General features: G+C 40.1%; 2 protein-coding genes across 2 annotated transcripts in view; one reads left to right on the forward strand and one right to left on the reverse strand.

Moving 5' to 3' along the window:
- The window catches only part of LOC124862958 (tubulin-specific chaperone D-like), a 38,764-nt gene that overhangs the window by 16,063 nt on the left and 3,846 nt on the right, over nt 1-18,855 (reverse strand). Inside the window, exons 6-14 of the mRNA XM_047357166.1 lie at nt 15,993-16,048; nt 15,279-15,411; nt 14,527-14,572; nt 14,293-14,425; nt 13,931-14,073; nt 13,792-13,852; nt 13,599-13,673; nt 13,330-13,424; nt 8,850-9,006 (exon numbers count right to left, since the gene is read on the reverse strand). Of these exons, the coding sequence (XP_047213122.1) occupies nt 8,850-9,006; nt 13,330-13,424; nt 13,599-13,673; nt 13,792-13,852; nt 13,931-14,073; nt 14,293-14,425; nt 14,527-14,572; nt 15,279-15,411; nt 15,993-16,048 (899 nt within the window). The remainder of the gene's footprint in view (nt 1-8,849; nt 9,007-13,329; nt 13,425-13,598; nt 13,674-13,791; nt 13,853-13,930; nt 14,074-14,292; nt 14,426-14,526; nt 14,573-15,278; nt 15,412-15,992; nt 16,049-18,855) is intronic.
- Nucleotides 9,564-13,278, forward strand: LOC124862959 (zinc finger protein 750-like). Its single transcript, XM_047357167.1, has 3 exons — nt 9,564-9,720; nt 11,057-12,332; nt 12,424-13,278. The coding sequence occupies exons 2-3, from the start codon at nt 11,077-11,079 to the stop codon at nt 12,977-12,979; spliced, it is 1,812 nt and encodes a 603-aa protein (XP_047213123.1). The 5' UTR covers nt 9,564-9,720; nt 11,057-11,076; the 3' UTR covers nt 12,980-13,278.

The following is an 18,855-nucleotide window of genomic DNA, read 5'->3' on the forward strand; positions in this document are numbered from 1 at the left end:
TCTCAAGGAGATGGGTTCCAGATCCCACGCTGTGCGTGGAGGTGAGCCCGACTATTTCTAGTCGATATCTCTCGACCTCCCGCACAAGCTCAGGCTCCTTCCCCCCCAGCGAGGTGACATTCCACGTCCCTAGAGCCAGTCGAAGCATCCGGGGATCGGGGCGCCGAGGTCTCCACCTTCGTCCGCCACCCAATCCTCTTTACACCGGTCCCTCACGGTTCCCCCTGCAGGTGGTGGGCCCACTGGGGGATGGCCTCGTGTGTCTCGTTCGGGCTTGGCCCGGCCGGGTCCCGCGAGGAGCAACCCGGCCACCAGGCGCTCTCCGGCAGTCTCCAGGCCTGGCTCCAGGGTGGGACCCCGGCTTCGCTGTACCGGGCGACGTCACGTGCCTCGATATATTAGTCCTCATTAAGGATTCTTGTAATTAAACCTTTACTTAAGAAATCTTCACTTGATCGAGATGACTTAATAAATTACAGAGCTATATTCAATCTTCCATTCTTATCTAAAATTCTTGAGAAAATAGTTGCTAATCAAATGTGTGAGCATTTACACAGCAATGACCTGTTTGAAGAGTTTCAGTCAGGCTTCAGAGCTCATCATAGCACTGAAACAGCTCTGCTGAAAGTCACAAATAATATTCTTATGGCCTCAGATAATGGACTTGTGTCTGTACTGGTTCTGTTAGATCTCAGTGCTGCATTTGATACAGTCGATCACAATATTCTCTTAGAATGGCTGGAATATGCTGTAGGGATCAGGGGAACTGCGCTAGGCTGGTTTAAATCTTATTTGTCTGACAGATTCCAGTTTGTTCATGTAAATGATAAATCATCTTTAAACTCCAGGGTTAATTGTGGAGTACCACAGGGTTCAGTACTTGGGTCAATTCTCTTTACTATACAGTACAGACCAAAGGTTTGGACACACCTTCTCTTCAAACAGGTCTCATGACTATGAATATTGTAGCTTCACACTGAAGGCATCAAAACTATGAATTAACACATGTGGAATTATATACTGAACAACACAGTGTGAAACAACTGAAAATATGTCTTATATTCTAGGTTCTTCAAAGTAGCCACCTTTTGCTTTGATTACTGCTCCACACACTCTTGGCATTCTGTTGATGAGCTTCAAGAGGTAGTCACCTGAAATGGTTTTCATTTCACAGGTGTGCCCTGTCAGGTTTAATAAGTGGGATTTCAAGCCTTACAAATGGGGTTGGGACCATCAGTTGTGTTGTGCAGTAGAGGGTGACACGGGAGTGGATTTTCTCTCCTGTCCCATCCCGCTCCCACAGAAAAATTTCTTGTCCCATCCCAATCCCAGGCCAGCATAACGAAAAAAATCCTGTCCCATCCCACTCCTGGTAAATTGACTCCCACTCCCATCCCGCTCCCATTTAGAACGACTCCCACTCCTGTGACTCTCCCATTTTTGTTTTCTTCATTTAGTCTTTTGGCAATTTCTTTGTTTGAAGGACCAGTTAGGTCCCTGTTTTTAGTTGTAGTAAAGGCCAGTTAAAGTAAAAAGAATAATAATGAAGAAATAATAAAATATCAAACAAGGAAACAGACCATGTCTATCTTAGCTGAATAAACAAGATGTACATAGTTGTATTTTACTCATTTATTAAGTGATTGTTTTCTTTGAACAATGACATCAGTTTTATGTTTCAAATTGCTGAAATTAAAGAAAAATGCACCGAGCAAGCGAACTGTACTTGGTGAACAAAAGTGCAAAAAGGCATTACCTTCACAATTTAGAAACTGTACCTCAATGGTTCACAGCCCTGGTCCTCAGGGACCCCTTCCCTGCAAGTTTCAATTCCCTGATTCAAATTCTGACATGACCTCCTATACAGGCATCAAGAATGGAGGGTCAAACTGGACAAATTTAATACAATAAAATCATCATTAAATAAATAAATGTTGTGAATGTCCCATAAGCGAAGTAAATGTAACATGAAAGAAATGTAACATTAAATGTGCCATTAAATTAAAGGTACCATTTATTTATTTAATACATCATTAGAAACAATAAATGTACCATTATATCATGAAATGGACTATAATGCAATTAAATGTGCCACTGAATAATTAAGTATAATTTTAAATACGACATGACGTAACTAGTGGTACACTTAATATTTAATGATGTATTAAATAAATTGTACATTTAATGGTACATTTAATTTTTTTCTATTTCACAACATATTTATTTAATATCTTCCCTTGATTAAGCTTTCTACGGAATCCGCAAGGGGACAAGTGGGAATTTGTTATCTTTTGCATCCCCACGCAATACTTTTGCGTTCGCTCACAATACTTTTTGCGTTCTCACGCAATAATCTTTGTGTTATCTCGCAATACTTTGTGGGATAGTTTCCAAACCAGATAAGTGCAAAAATGAAACAAACACTACACCCGTTTTGAGATTTATTGAGTTTTATTCTGAAATCGGCCTTAAATAAAATGATCTTCAATCAGACTAAAAGACAGTTTTTATCCACAAGCTGTCAAACTACTGAACTCTGGACCATAATACTGCATGAAACCACATCTGTGACACTTTATTTCCTTATTGCTGCTGCTGATGTGTACTTTTTTTTGTACGCCATTAGTGTTTTTGTTTTTATCGTGATTTGAATGGTTCTTCTTATCCTAAGCATTTCATCGCATTGTTGACTGCGTGTTAACCTGCATATGACAAATAAACCATATCAATGCCATATCAGTGCTGTTTGTTTTATGAGCAGTTTGTCATCTGTGCTGCTGTTCCAAAATGCCAAACGCAAAACTATTGCGTGGGGACGCAAAAAAAAATAAAAATTCCCCCATGTCCCCTCGCGGGTTCCGTACCTTTCCCCTCTACTGTGGCAAAGGCTCTTAAATCTTGGCTGCACATGCAGCAATTTTGTTGGTCAGATGAGACTTGACACATGAGGGTACTTTTGGTTTGATGAATAAAGAGATGCAGGGCTGATTTAATCCAGAATTTGCCTTACAAGTGTGCCTTAATCACAGGTGTACTTGATTACTACTAAATACATTTTACAAGCAGCAGACTAAATACATTTAACAGCGCTACATTCAACTCTCCTGAAGTTCGGTATTATTTGCGACTTTTCTGTCAGCTCTATAAGTTTAATAGATAAGACCTTACTTCTGACTTTACATTGCAAATCCAATTTTACCACGACCAGTTCTCCACCTGCGTTTGCTCCCTCCATTCTGAACGCAGGTGGAAAACATCGAGTAGAAGCACTGTTGGCTTGTGGGTCGTCTAGTTCGTTTGACTCGCATTATAGTATAGGCTTCTTGGAAAAAAACTACAAAATGGCGGTGTCGATCCAAGTTTTTTTCCTTAAAGTTTATAACAAAGTCCCAGTTTTACATTTCCAAGGACAATTGATCCTAGTTTATTTTCCCTCCTATTGGTTAGCTCCCGCTCCTGTCTGATTCCGTTCATTTTTTATCCTGTACCGTCCCAATCACGTGATCTTTACTGATGCTGTCTCCCGTCCCGCAGGATTCCCATGGGAATCCCTTGACCCGTGGGACTCCCGAAAAAATGTCAGCCTCTATTGTGCAGGAGGTGGATACAGTACACAGCTGATAGTCCTACTGAATAGACTGTTAGAATTTGTATTATGGCAAGAAAAAAGCAGCTAAGTAAAGAAAAACGAGTGGCCATCATTACTTTAAGAAATAAAGGTCAGTCAGTCCGAACAATTGGGAAAACTTTGAAAGTGTCCCCAAGTGCAGTCGCAAAAACCATCAAGCGCTACAAAGAAACTGGCTCACATGAGGACCGCCCCAAGAAAGGAAGACCAAGAGTCACCTCTGCTGCGGACGATAAGTTCACCTGAGTCACCAGCCTCAGAAATCGCAGGTTAACAGCAGCTCAGATTAGAGAACAGGTCAATGCCACACAGAGTTCTAGCAGCAGACACATCTCTAGAACAACTGTTAAGAGGAGACTGTGTGAATCAGGCCTTCATGGTAAAATAGCTGCTAGGAAACCACTGCTGAGGACAGGCAACAAGCAGAAGAGACTTGTTTGGGCTAAAGAACACAAGGAATGGACATTAGACCAGTGGAAATCTGTGCTTTGGTCTGATGAGTCCAAGTTTGAGATCTTTGGTTCCAACCACCGAGTCTTTGTGCGGCGCAGAAGAGGTGAAGGGATGGACTCTACATGCCTGGTTCCCACCGTGAAGCATGGAGGAGGAGGTGTGATGGTGTCGGTGTGCTTTGCTGGTGACACTGTTGGAGATTTATTCAAAATTGAAGGCATACTGAACCAGGATGGCTACCACAGCATCTTGCAGCGGCATGCTATTCCATCCGGTTTGCATTTAGTTGGACCATCATTTATTTTTCAACAGGACAATGACCCCAAACACACCTCCAGGCTGTGTAAGGGCTATTTGACCAAGAAGGAGAGTGATGGGGTGCTACGCCAGATGACCTGGCCTCCACAGTCTCTGGACCTGAACCCAATCGAGATGGTTTGGGGTGAGCTGGACCGCAGAGTGAAGGCAAAAGGGCCAACAAGTGCTAAGCATCTCTGGGAACTCCTTCAAGACTGTTGGAAAACCATTTCAGGTGACTACCTCTTGAAGCTCATCAACAGAATGCCAAGAGTGTGCGGAGCAGTAATCAAAGACATATTTTCAGTTGTTTCACACTTTTTTGTTCAGTATATAATTCCACATTTGTTAATTCATAGTTTTGATGCCTTCAGTGTGAAGCTACAATATTCATAGTCAAAAAATAAAGGAAACTCTTTGAATGAGAAGGTGTGTCCAAACGTTTGGTCTGTACTGTATATAGTCTTCCAATAGGTCAAATTATCAGGCAGCATAGGATACATTTTCACTGTTATGCTGATGATACCCAGCTTTACTTATCCATAAATCCTGATGAGCCCAACCAGTTAGACAGACCACAAGCATGTCTTGAAGACATAAAAACTTGGATGACTTTCAATTTTCTGCTTCTAAATTCAGACAAGACAGAAGTTGTCGTCTTTGGACCCGAGTCTTTAAAAAAGAAACTGCTTAGTCAATCACTTAACCTGGATGGCATTAAATTGACCTCTGATAATAAAGTAAAAAACCTTGGTGTTATTTTTGACCAGGACATGTCATTTAAATCCCGTATTAAACAGGTTTCAAGGATTTCCTTCTTTCATCTCCGGAACATTGCCAAAATTAGCAATATCCTATCCAGGAGTGACGCTGAAAAACTAGTCCATGCATTTGTTACTTCAAGGCTGGACTATTGTAAATCATTACTATCAGGATGTCCACAAAATGCAGTTACAGGGGTTGGACATTGAAACTGAAACACCTGGTTTTAGACCACAATAATTTATTAGTATGGTGTAGGGCCTCCTTTTGCGGCCAACACGGCATCAATTCGCCTTGGGAATGACATATACAAGTCCTGCACAGTGGTCAGAGGGATTTTAAGCCATTCTTCTTGCAGGATAGTGGCCAGGTCACTACGTGATACTGGTGGAGGAAAACGTTTCCTGACTCGCTCCTCCAAAACACCCCAAAGTGGCTCAATAATATTTAGATCTGGTGACTGTGCAGGCCATGGGAGAAGTTCAACTTCACTTTCTTGACTTGCTGTCTTGGTCACAGATGCGCCAGCAAGACGTGCACCAACAATTTGTCCTCTTTTGAACTCTGGTATGTCACCCATAATGTTGTGTGCATTTCAATATTTTGAGCAAAACTGTGCTCTTACCCTGCTAATTGAACCTTCACACTCTGCTCTTACTGGTGCAATGTGCAATCAATGAAGACTGGCTACCAGGCTGCTCCAATTTAGCCATGAAACCTCCAACACTAAAATGCTGCAGCAAGAGTTCAGATGAAAATTAAAAAGAGAGATCATATTTCCCCCACTTTAGCTTCCCTTCATTGGCTCCCTGTTAAATCCAGAATAGAATTTAAAATTCTCCTCCTCACATATAAAGCCCTTAATGATTTAGCTCCATCATACATCAGAGATCTGATTGTTCCATATGTTCCTAACAGAGCACTTCGTTCTCAGACTGCAGGTTTACTGGTGGTTCCTAGAGTCTCTAGAAGTACAATGGGAGGCAGATCCTTTAGTTATCAGGCTCCTCTCCTGTGGAACCAGCTCCCAGCTTTAGTCCGTGAGGCAGACACCCTGTCTATTTTTAAGGCTAGGCTTAAAGCTTTCCTTTTTGATAAAGGTTATAGTTAGAGTGGCTTAGGTTATCCTGAGCTATCTCTGTAGTTATGCTGCTATAGGCTTAGGTTGCTGGAGGACATAATGTCCACTTTTACCCTCTTTGCTACATTCTCACACAGCTCTCTAATTCTGCATTATTTGCTGTTATTTCGGCTTTTAACTTTGTTCTCCCTCTTTTCTCTTCCTAGAAGCTACACCTGGCCTGACTGTGTCTACCTGTGGCACCTTTCTGGAGAGGGGAATCGTCCGAGCTTCTGCTGGCAACAACTTAATGCTCACCCTCTACCAATGATCCGCATGGCCCTGTCTTTTAGTGTTTAACTCTTTCTCTCTCCTAGACATGGCGATTGACTGAGCTTAACTGTAACAAACTCAAAGTGCTCTCTTTCAGACTAACCTTGAAAACTGGCTCAGAGTTTATCTGTTCTTTCTTTCTAGGTGAAACGACTAAAGGAGTTACATCCATCAACATTTACTTTTCCTTCCCATAGAAAGGACTCCTGGATCAGTGCTTCTTTGTTCTCTTTGTGTCTCTGCTCTGTTCTCTCAAACCCCCAGTCGGTCGTGGCAGATGGCCGCTGATACTGAGCCTGGTTCTGCTGGAGGTTTCTTCCTGTTAAAAGGGAGTTTTTCCTCTCCACTGTCGCTACATGCATGCTCAGTATGAGGGATTGCTGCAACGTCAACGCCAGGGACTGTCCACTGTCTCTACATGCTCATCCAGGAAGAGGGAATGCTACAAGTCTCTGACTCGATGCAATCTGCTGGGTTTCCTTAGACAGAAAAACATTTTATCCAATTTGAATAAATAACTAACTCTGACTGCACTGTTCAATGGTTAGGATTAATTGGAATGTATGTACCTGACTTTTGTGAAGTGCCTTGAGACAACATGTGTTGTGAATTGGCGCTATATAAATAAACTGAACTGAAAATTATTTGGTCAGTTTATTATATTTTTATACAACATTTCCAGCACACATTTTATAAATCCACATTTTCCTGCCTATTATCAACTGACAATTTCCTGAAATGACTGCATGACGCATTTCACATGAAAGCAGTTACTCTTCCCTCCAGCATAATTTAATGTGTATTTAGAAAAGCAACCAATAAACTGGAGCTGGATAGGCAGCGGTATCAACACGTCACAGAAAAACTGGTTTCAGGCTTACAGCTTACAGGCAAACTGTGAAGATTCAATGCAAAAAAAGAAGGATAAGGTCTTTCACAATCAAAAAATATGGTATTTATTGATATTGCAGTTTCTTTTTTTCTAATGCAGCAAAGGAATACAAATTCCACCACTATTAAGTGGATTTAAAGCAGTTTTTCATGAAATTACAACTCAGCTGTATTTTTCGACCATATTGCATTTAGAAACTTGCTTTTAGATGGTTTTACGAAACAGAAATATAGAAAATACACAGCGAGGTCAGGAGTATTACGCATGCTGCATACATGGGAGCATACACTTTCGCTCTCACTCAGTAGGGAGAGTAGTTGTCTTGCAATCAGAAGGTTGTGGGTTCGATTCCAGCTGCACACTCTTTCATACATGAGGCCACTGAAGGTTGCTAGTTGGATATTAGGATTTAGACAAAATGAACATTTAGTTTAGCGGTTGGAGTGACGTTTTAAATATTTAGGATGTCCTTCCAAACTGTTGAACAATTTTGCTTTTGCAAAAAAACACAATTACTCCTCTCCAGTAAGCCGCCACTGCCAAGAGATTGTTGTGTGTTCAAAGACAGAGACAACCAAGAAGAAACACATCAATTTTGGCAGCTTTTTTAAGCATATCACCCACTTCTGAATCCAAATATAGAAGATTCCGAAAAGAGAACAAAAGCAAAACATTACAGCCTGAGCCAAACAGGGTCTTGATCTCTTTTAAATAACTCTTCCTCAATTAAGTGTGTATCTGACAAGTAGAACAACTTTTCCTATAGTTTACTAGTTTTGTAGGTTTTATAATCCTCAGTTTTAGTTCATCATTAGTGTTAACTGATTCCTCAGCAAACTTAAACTGTTACCTTTCCATGTTAGTTTGTTGAATAAATAATAATATAGAAAATCTAGTCTTCTTTGTAAGTGTAGTAGCTAACCCGATGAAAAGGTGGCAATAATGTTTCAGATCAAAGTCATTTTCTTGACAAATTACTGAACTGATTTTTAGTTATAACCACTGAGGCTGATTTGTTCATGGACATTAAGGTCATTTAATGTTTGTCTCCACTAAAATTACAAAGATTAAATTATCACCACAAAATTTACCACTACTATCACTCACAAATTAAACATGTTCTTGTGTGCTGAGTCTCCCGTCAGCAGCAAGGATTACATTTTTATTTTATTTTGCCTTGCCAAACAGATTTCTCACAGTCCGAAACACACAGTAAAACTGAAAAAATGAAGTTGTTTTAGAAAAAGGGGTCATCAGCACTCACTTAATGGACTTAATGGGGTTTTTTTTGACAAATATTCAGCCAAAAGAGAAAATACAAAAGAATTTCAGGTGATTTTTACATAATTTTTGTCTTAAGAGAGTTACTAGTGACAGATGCATTTGAGAGTTGTCAATAGTGGCAACAAAAAGATGGATGTTACCTTGCAATCTGGGTGACAAATGGCTGAAGTTCTTTAGGTTCATAAGCTCTGGAAAAAGACCAGCAGACGTAGCAGGCAGCGTCGCGCACGTTGGAACCGACACTGCATGCTCCCCTCTTCTCATCGTAGCTCAGTGACTTGATTATAAGCGGCACGACTGAAAAAATATAAAAACAAACATGAGGAGTTTATCTCAAGATAGAGATCAGACAAAAAAAAAGCTCCATGAAAACAATATTGAGGATTTTACCCAACTTCAAATCTTTTGTCCAAGTGGGTATAAGAAATATTATTCAAATTTCTTATGGGAAAAGAAATACAAATAGTTACTTATTGTTCCATTTTTTCATATTCAAAACTACAAATGTATGGTTTTTATGACCATATTTCATGGAAACCAACCCTTTAACATCACATAGAAAGAACAAGTAGTAAATGCAAATGACTTGCAGCTCCCTTCAACTTCCTGCTGAACTTCATTTTACAAACTTTATGTAAAGTCTGTGTGCAGTAAGGCCTGTTTGACCATTTTAACAAATAACAGATAAGGATCCAGAAAGAGTTCGGTCTCCAACTCAACATTTAAATCATTGCTTGAGGCCTGACTAATATCAGGTGCATCACTGTTGCCTGAGGGCCCTGCTGTTTGGGCTGGAGCACCACCCACTAGAGAGACAACACCTTACAAAGGAGAAGCCACCACACAGCTAAGATCACACTTCCCATCACACACATCCAACAAATGCATTCTAGGCTCTAAGCTAATAAAACAAGCGCTCTAAACCAGATACTGACATCGGCTGTGAACTGTGGATCACCTCTCCGTGGGCTTCACACACAGGATCAGACGTTGCTGCCTCACTCAGAAAAGGTAATATTTGTTCCATTTATGTCTTGTTTAGTTAACATAAAAGTAGAACATCATAACATTTTTTAAACCCACATCAGGCAAAATTAGCTTATACCGTCAGATTGTGTTAATTAGGCTGTAGATACATATGATATAGGCAAGCTGTGCACCTGTTATATACAGATCTCATCTTGCCTCTGTTAAGACAGCTGCTATTGGTGATATATAAGTGATGTACACATGCCTTTGTTATATGTTTAAGCTATTTATGAACTTAGCACTACAGCATTTAAAAACTGTTGCTCAAAGATAGGAAAATAACTGCTCTACTTCATGTGTTCTGGATGTAATCTTCCGTTAATTTAAAGGAAATCATTTTGATTGGTGTATATTCATAATACAAAAAGAAATGGTATTTTCAAGCGAGATCGAGTTCTTCAGAAAAGGAGTGTCCTTGCATGCTACTTTAGCTGAAACTTGAGTGACAACTTCTTGCGACAGCGCACGGTGAGCAGGTTTCTCAATGCACACCCAGCAGTCCTAAAATAACATCTGTAGGTGATGTTTAATTCAAAGCGTATAACATGCAAATGCTTCAGATGGAACCCGTGTTGATGCTTTTTTTCTCTAAACCGATTTCAGTTGATACATTAGGGTGCTCTGAAAATGAGCTAGTATGAGAAATCTTCATTGGCAGTAAGCTTATCGAGTGATTAATGCATCCCGCAGGTGTAGTCATGGGATGCAGATTGGTTGGTAGGTTGACTTGCAGTTCCCACGCTGACAGCACACAGTTTAGCTGTAAGAGAAAGCGAGTCTCTGCATGCCCTCCAGGTCTGCGAAATTTAAGGGAATGAATGTCTTCTCTGTGAATTAGCAGCCCTCTAACTTTATAGGAAGATGATTAGAGAGATATTAAAAATGGACTGACAAGTGAGCAGGCAGGGTTAGAAAAGCCACGTGTCTCCTACAGTCAATAAACCTCAAACTAAACCAAGACTGGACTGGGATATATGCAAAAAATGTGGGTAGAGTTTTGCATAAAGCAAACAGGTTTTCAACTTTAAATATTTCTCTGCTTAATATCCATTCCAGTGTGTAGGAACAAATGTAGCCCGAGGCCGTGGTGTTTTGTGCACCAGGAGATTTTTCTAGCCATGCAACTAGAAAAACACCTGGTTAAAACTTCCACTGACAATAAGCCATCCTCTGAACCAGTCAAACAACTCTAAACAACCCATCACTTAAGGGACTGCTTACAACGTCCTCAGTAAAAACAAATACCTTTTAGGCTACATTCACTGATTCAACACTGGCATTACCATTTCACCTAGAATGCATTATATTTTTCTTTCAGGAAAGCAAGTCAGATTCAAGATGGAAACTGATCAGGAACGCAAGCCAAAAAGGCCTCACTACATTCCTCGACCACCAGGCAAACCTTTTAAGTACCAATGTTTCCAGTGTCCTTTCACCTGTAACGAGAAGTCTCATCTCTTTAATCACATGAAATACAATTTATGTCAAAATTCAATCTCCTTGGTGACTCAAAGAAATGGACACACACCCCGACAAATAAAGGCTGTGGCAAAGGTAGTCTCTGTCAAATCTAAGGATTGTATAAATGTCCTTCCAGCAGTCCGAAGCATAAGTCCCGAGAAGCAAGGAACGGAAGAGAAGAAAGAAGAAAGCAGAGATGATACAGAAGAATTAGATGTTGGGTGTGACAGTCCAGTGAATAAGGACAACCAGAGTGTTGCAAAACCAAATACAATCACTGACAGAGAAATCGCAGAGAATGATGAGACCAAGGATCTGCCACGCCCATCTGCTTTCTCCCCTGTCACGCCTAACCGTGACGGTGCTGAGGCCTTGGTGTCAACTGTGCAGAGGAGAGAGCATTCACCGGCTTCTAACATTAACCATCCAACCAACCCTTGGGGCAGAACTCTTCCATTTAAATCTTTCACTCCTCTCATGACTCCTGAATACGCTCACTATTTCATGCCTGAGCGACCCCTGTATCCACCATACTATCTCTCAAGACACATCCCTGTAAATGATCCAAACACTCCATCTTTCCAGCCAGATTTCATAGATCCCCAAAGATCTCTGGTGCAACCACCCCTTGCCCCACCTCTTGGAGCCCCATTCCCTCCTTATCCTTACAGATATTGCCACACTCTTCATCCAGCCACACCTCTGCCTTATGCCCTTTACAGACCCGATGAGCTTTCCATGCCAATTAAAGGACACAGATACTTTCCTTTGGATGGCTATGGTCAAAGCTTTGGCCATAAGGATTATGACTTATATATGTATTCGCATTCCAGTCACAACAGCGCTCACAACTCTGCCCAAGGGGAGAGTCACCACGGCCAAAATGCCGACAAAGCAACCAGGTTGAGTCCTAAAGAGGGCTGCTCAGCTTTAGGATCACCTGACAGACCCAGTCAAGCAAACATCATCCTGAGAGATTCAGAGTCTTCACAGTGCATGACCACTGGTGAGTTGGAGACCTCTCTCCACCTTGGACAGACACCAATCGTTGTGGAAGCAGTCACAAAAGATTCAAGGCAAGAGGAGTATGAAGAAACCTTGCTTCAGTTAGGGCGTCGTCACTTAGATGGAGGGTAAGAAAAAATTTTGATTATTTACTCTTTTGCTTTTCAAGCAAAATTGTTCTGTTTGTGATCTCTAACATTTTTGACATGTCCTTTTCAGGCCCAATGGAAGAGGTCTACATTCCTCCTTGTCAGATAAAGACCATCAAGAGGAATCAGATTATGCAGCACCTCTTAACCTGTCAAAAAGAAACCAGGACCATGAAGAGAAACCTGAACACAGGCTGATGAGTTTAGATGCAGGTAAAGTGAAAGGCATAGAGCTTCCACTGAACCTCAGCCTCCGAGCTTCTCGCCACAGCCCCACATACAGCTCTGCTCCAAGCCCTTCAGAGGACCTTCCACAGAGAGGTGACAAAGACCTGGATGAAGAACCATATGACCAGAGGCAGACTGCAGCTCTGGCTCTCTGCCAACTTGCCACTGCAAGCTCTGCAGCTTCTTCGGGTGATTTTTACATTAAAGCCCAGCCTTCTAAAAAATCAATGGACTCTGCAACTCCTGATTCTCCGAAAAATACCAAGCCGACTAAAAGAGTTAAAGCGACTGGCCTGAAAAGACGAAGCAGTGACCAGAGTGAGAGCAAATGCCAAAAACCAAACAAGAAAATAAAAGCAACAGGGCGAACTCTGAGGAGGAGGACTCGCTGCTACTAACAACTAAACTGTGACTGTTGCAGAATCGTTGTAATGAGACTGTATCTATGACCTTCAGCAGGTGAGGGCTTCACATCAAAATACTTTTAGTGATTTGAGCACCGAGAGTTAAAGCCTCCCAGCAGATGACGATATGAAAGGCCAGACTGGTGCAACGTTACAAGTCTGGAAAAAAACTTGTTTATTTTACAGACGTGCTGTTACAGGTATCTTTAGCAAAAACAATTATGTAAAAATACGTTTTCAATGTAAATACCAGTAAAAATGTATTGTAAGAAATAAAGACGAGATTTATAAAAGCGTTTGTCCATTTATTGATACAAATGTGAATTCCACTTGAGTGCACATACCATCAGTCAATCGTGATGGAAGCAGCAGACCTCTCCTTCCTAGTTCTGCCAGGGCAAGGCAGCCTCCATGCCAGGCATTATCCGTTTCCTGAAAACTGAAGAAAATACACACACAAAAACAAAGAACATGTTGGTGGAATAATAAAAATCTTGTCAAAGTATCCCAGAACTTTTGATAAAACAAAAGCTGCAGCTAAATAAATATAAAAAATATAAATGGGAAACAGTAACTCATGAATAGAGTCAATGTGCCCAAAGCATAAACCTACCTGAAGCAGTCCAAAACTGATCCAACCACATCATCTGCCAGCTCCTGAGGAAGCCTCCCAGTCACCCTCCCAATGCTGAAAGGTTCAAATTAATCTTTACTACACATAAGGACAATGCCAAAGACAAGTAACAACAAGGAGGACTTTTTAATCCACCATTCAAATTTGCTGGGTGATATGAAACCACTGTTACCCCTTTGCTGCAGACCAGCGCACAACTGTTTCCTTATCTTTCAGGCCAACAAGCAGGTGCTCTGGAAAACAAAAAAGTTCACATTATTTTTCTTAAGCAGTAGAATTTCACTAGAAAGTGATGGGAGGTGATAACTTACCAATCACAGTTTCCACCTCCTCAGGAATGTCATAGTCCTCATCCTGTTCTTGTGTTTCTGTCTCAGGAGAGACAGCAGCAGCGGCTGCAGCAGCGTGAGAGATAGCAAGGTTAGCAGCAAGGGAGCGATTGCCTCTCTGGTACCTGGAAATATGCACAGTCATCTTTTAAAACCGAGGTTTTGCATGCATTACTGGTAGAGGATGACAAAAAGGTTTTGTGACACAGCATTGCTAATTGTTAGTAATTTTGAATCAGTTTATCCGAGGTTCCTTCATTTGAAAAACTTATTTTTTCATACAACAACCATGCGATTACTGGAGTAAAACGGAGCACATGCCGTAAGTTGATATAATATCTGACCTCCAAGCAGCTAAACGTGGTTTTAGGAAGGTAAGGCCGAGTCTCTGAATTAGTTTGACGTAGATCTTTCGCAGCTTAGCCTCGCTGCTCTCTGATAACTCCTTCTGCTCTAGACAACGCAGAACTATAGGAGCTGGGAAATCAGGACAAATAATAAAGAGGAATATTAGAATTTTCTCAGTATTCTTTACTTATCCATAAACCTAAGTTTTAAAAGTGAGAAATGGGACCTACCGTATTGTAAAAGGTCATCTCGTTTCCCATGTTTGAAAAGCTTTGCCTATTAGACACAAAAAAATTATAATATTATTTAAAGTTAGCTCAGAGACCAAAGAAGACATACTGACAGACGGCAGCAGCTTTAAGAAATTATTTTGCTTGGAAAAATAACAATTATTTATTTATTCATTCTTACCATTATCTTATAATTTGCTTAAATATTAGTTATTTAGAGTGGTTTGCAATAGTTTCATTAAAATTTATATGGATTCTGGTCACAGAGCCCACTTAGCCAGATTTGAAAGTCCAAAGCATGATTTAAGATATGCATCTGTACACGTTGTGAAGATTTATGTTCCAATGATCTCAATGTTCCCTCTGTAGAGGTCCAAAAAATTATCTTAATACACATTAAAACTTATTTGAAAACATTTTTCAGTAAGAAGACATCTTCAGTGAGGTCATGTGTGAGGCATTATGCCCAAAACACTGAACTTAGTCACATTTGCCCAGTATGGCTCTCACCTAGAAACCGTTTAGCCTAAAGCTGCGGATTAAACTCTCGGAAGGCACTTGAAGTAACAGATCCCAAACAGACAGCAGGTGCTAACACACCTGTTAAAACCACACTAACTATTGTGTAGAGCATACCAATCATGTCAGCTCTTGTAAAATACTGCAGGTTGATTAAAAATGAGCAGGTACACTCCGTCTTCACACACCCACACACACGGACATGCACGCTAAATCTTGAGTGCGGAGTTTACCAAAGACTGCAGGACACCATCCAGCATCATGATTTCTATCACTGAGTGGGCACTGGTCTGAGATATAGTGGTGAGACTCCAGTCCAGAAAGTCCCCGAGACGTTTGTGTTTCACATCGGGGCGCGTCATAAACCTGTAGGGTCACGTCCAATCAGACAGAACAAATATTAGAGGTTTTATGAGGACAAACACTTGCAGACACAACTAAGACAATCCATGAAAAACACTGCCCTCTAGTGACAATGAAGACGGGTGTTTCCAGCACTTCAGGTTTATTAACATGAAATTTGTTTCGTTTTAACAATCCAGATACAACTGCAATTTTTCCAAGCTGATTTTAGTCGGTTTTTTGACTCTACTTTCAGTATAGTGAAATACAAATATGAGTTTATATACGTTTTTCTCTGCAAAATATTAGCTAATGTAGTTTGTCAAAATGAAAGTCAACCAATTCTTAGTGGTATACTTAGTTTTTTTTATGCAGTTACTTTAAATAGCTTGCCACTGAAATCATGATAAGATTTAATATTTCAGAATACAATAAATAATAACATTATTTGGCATGGGCCAGACTGAGATAAGTAGAAAGGAAAATACCATGGTTATTTTGTATTGCTCTGTTTTTTTAACAACACAACTATTTATTACTATTTATTATAAGTTTAGCCGTGAAAAACACAATAAACAAAACCAAAAAAAAACTGTTGCACTTACTTTGAGACAAGAACTGAGGCAGCATCTCTAGGAGAGTCACTGACAAGAAGGTAAGTCTATAAAAACAAACAAGCAAAAAAAAAAAAAAAACATTAAGAAAATGTATGTAAAAGTTCTAATTTAAAGAAAGTTATTTAAAAAAATCACTGCCTCATTATTCTGGCATTTAGAGATAGAAATAATTTTTTCAATCCTAACCGACTTAAAAAAGGAAATATTTTGTCTGATTTAATGTCAGAAAGTGAGTAAAAAAGGGTGCAGCTTTATATATATAGTGTATGTAAATATCTGGTTTTATCTGTATGTAATTTGCATATATCTTCAATAAATTAATGATGGTTTAAGCAGAAAATACATACTGAGGAAACAATTACCCCGACAGATTAATTAACATGATTAACAGCAGTTGAGCGCCTTTAGACAGCTGATGGTGATATTTCTCCACCTGTATTACAGTAGAACTCAGCAAAAGAAAGGCATAGAAATAAATAACAGAAGAATACCGCAACAGTTCCTAGAATGGTTATATACAGTGGCATATAATCAAGTTTCCTGAATGTTATATATATTTTTTTCTGTTTGGATTGGATATTACAAGATGAACAACAAAAATGAACTAGAAAATTTCGGAAGAAATTTAGACGGGGCCTGCCTCTTGGTGCGTTTTGCTCCGACCAGAGCTTGCTATTTTTTTTTTATGTCATTGTCTATGCTATATTCTATGCTATAATCAGCTTAAAATATTACTAGTAACTCTGGAGGACTCAGGCTTTTATTTTGAAATTTTCAATAAGCCTTATTTTAAATGGGCAACACTAGGTGAGCTCCAACATTAGTGTGAAGCCCAGTCCTGAAATGATCTATTGTTTAAAATGCAAAGGCTTTTATTTTGTAGAGCATGTTTTGTCTTATTTTGAAAGTCCAGCATGGCTGTACTTTCAGGTCTGGTTTAGTTGCATTGGTTAAATAGAACCCGCTTGCTATTTAAAAATCATTTTCTATGCTCTTGTGAGCTCACAAAATCCATAGTAACTATGGGGGGTTGAGGCTTTTATTTTGAAAGTTTCAGTAACCCATATTTCAAGCATAGTCCCATTTCCAACACCGGGTGAACTCCAACAGTAGTGTAATGCCCAGTTCTGCAATGATCTATTGTTTAAAGTGTAAAGGCTTTTATTTTGTAGAGCATGTTTTGTCTTATTCTGAAAACCTAGTATGGGTGTCCTTTCAGGTCTGGGTTAGTTGCATTGGTTAAATAGAACCCGCTTGCTATTTCAAAATCCTTTTCTATGCTCTTGTGAGCTCACAAAATCCATAGTAACTATGGGGGGTTGAGGCTTTTATTTTGAAAGTTTCAGTAGGCTTTATTTTAAAAGGCCAACATGGTCCTATTTCCAATACTGGGGGAGCTCCAACAGTAGTGTGAAGCCCACTCCTGCAATCATCTATTGTTTAAAGGGTTTTATTTTATAGAGCAGATTATGTCTTATTTTGAAAATCCAGCATGGTTGTCCTTTCAGGTCTGGGTTATGTCTATTAGTTATATAGAACATGCTTGCTATTGTAAAACCATTGTGTATGTTATTATAAGCTTTAAATAATCATTAGTAAGCATGGAGGGTGTATGAAAGAAATTGACCTTTAGGGTCAATCACTGTTGTCTGGGTGTTGGAACAGCAGTACATGCTGTTTAAGTTCCCCACACAACATGGCCGCCATGTAGTTGCCCCCTATGAAGATGGTCAAAGGGTTAGGTGTCAGGTCAGGTTTAAGCCATAGAAATGAATGAAAATCAATGAAAGTCAATGCAAAGTCCTCAGAAAGATAGTAATCCATGCATGTGTGTGTGGGTGTGTGTCTGTGTGTGAGTGTGTGTGTCTGTGTGTGTGTGTGTGTGTGTGAGTGTGTGTGGGTGTGTGTCTGAGTGTGAGTGTGTGTGGGTGTGTGTCCCAGTGTGAGACACAGAGAGGCAGAAAGAAAGACAGAATCACATCCAGACATATACAGTAGGAGATACACAGAGCTATAAATAGAACAGTGAGGAATGAATCAGCCAATCAGCAAAGAGCGTCAGTGTAACTTGACACCTGCTGTTTCTCACTCACGCAGCACCTCTCTCTCTGTCTCCCCTGGTCTAGGCTTTATAACATGGAGGCGCATGCTCCCGAACAACTGGCCATAACTCTGAAACCGTAGGGGCGATCGATGTCATTCTTGGACCGTTTTTATCAGAACGGACAGGGGAACATTAATATTCATCCTTTATTAGTGAAAATATAATAATAAATACCCAACACTGGGTAAAAAGTAAGGGAAAATGGAGAAAAAGGCAAAAATGCCTGAACATGCTCCCGAACAAAGTCTAATATCTCGGAATCCGTACATGGTATTTGAAAATTTTTTAAACTGTGGGCGACAGCTATCCCTCGTCCCCAATCATGGATATTTTCATAGCTCTATGTCATTCACAGTATAAAATATGATTATGGAAAGAAATGGTGTCACTCGTGGATTACAGGTCAAGCTCTCATTGAAAATACATGGGAGAAGGCCTACAGAATTCCTGTGCGTCTTGGCGATCGAGGGTGTTTTGACAGAAATCTATGAGACTTAGAACAATTTTGAAATTATTGTGTGAAAGCAGAGGCCCGGGCCTACAATCTGACCGAAAATTGTGGCTGTAGAGCGAAATTTGTGGCCGTGAGTGCCAGTTGAAACTCATTTTTCCTGAAAAAAATCCCCTCTTTCTACACTCTAGTAACTGCCATCTCCACTGTTAAGAGAGTGATTTTCTCTCAAACTTTGTGTCGCTTGGAGTCTAATTTTAGAGAAACCGTAGCAGTTATCAACAAACCGTTTTCAC

This window comes from Girardinichthys multiradiatus, chromosome X (genome assembly GCF_021462225.1).
Source record: "Girardinichthys multiradiatus isolate DD_20200921_A chromosome X, DD_fGirMul_XY1, whole genome shotgun sequence".
Lineage (NCBI taxonomy): Eukaryota > Metazoa > Chordata > Actinopteri > Cyprinodontiformes > Goodeidae > Girardinichthys > Girardinichthys multiradiatus.

Coding starts and splice junctions, on each gene's coding strand:
- LOC124862959 (XM_047357167.1), top strand. CDS start 11,077: ATGGAAACTGATCAGGAACGCAAGCCAAAAAGGCCTCACTACATTCCT. Junction 12,333..12,423: donor CGTCGTCACTTAGATGGAGG/GTAAGAAAAAAT, acceptor TGTCCTTTTCAG/GCCCAATGGAAGAGGTCTAC.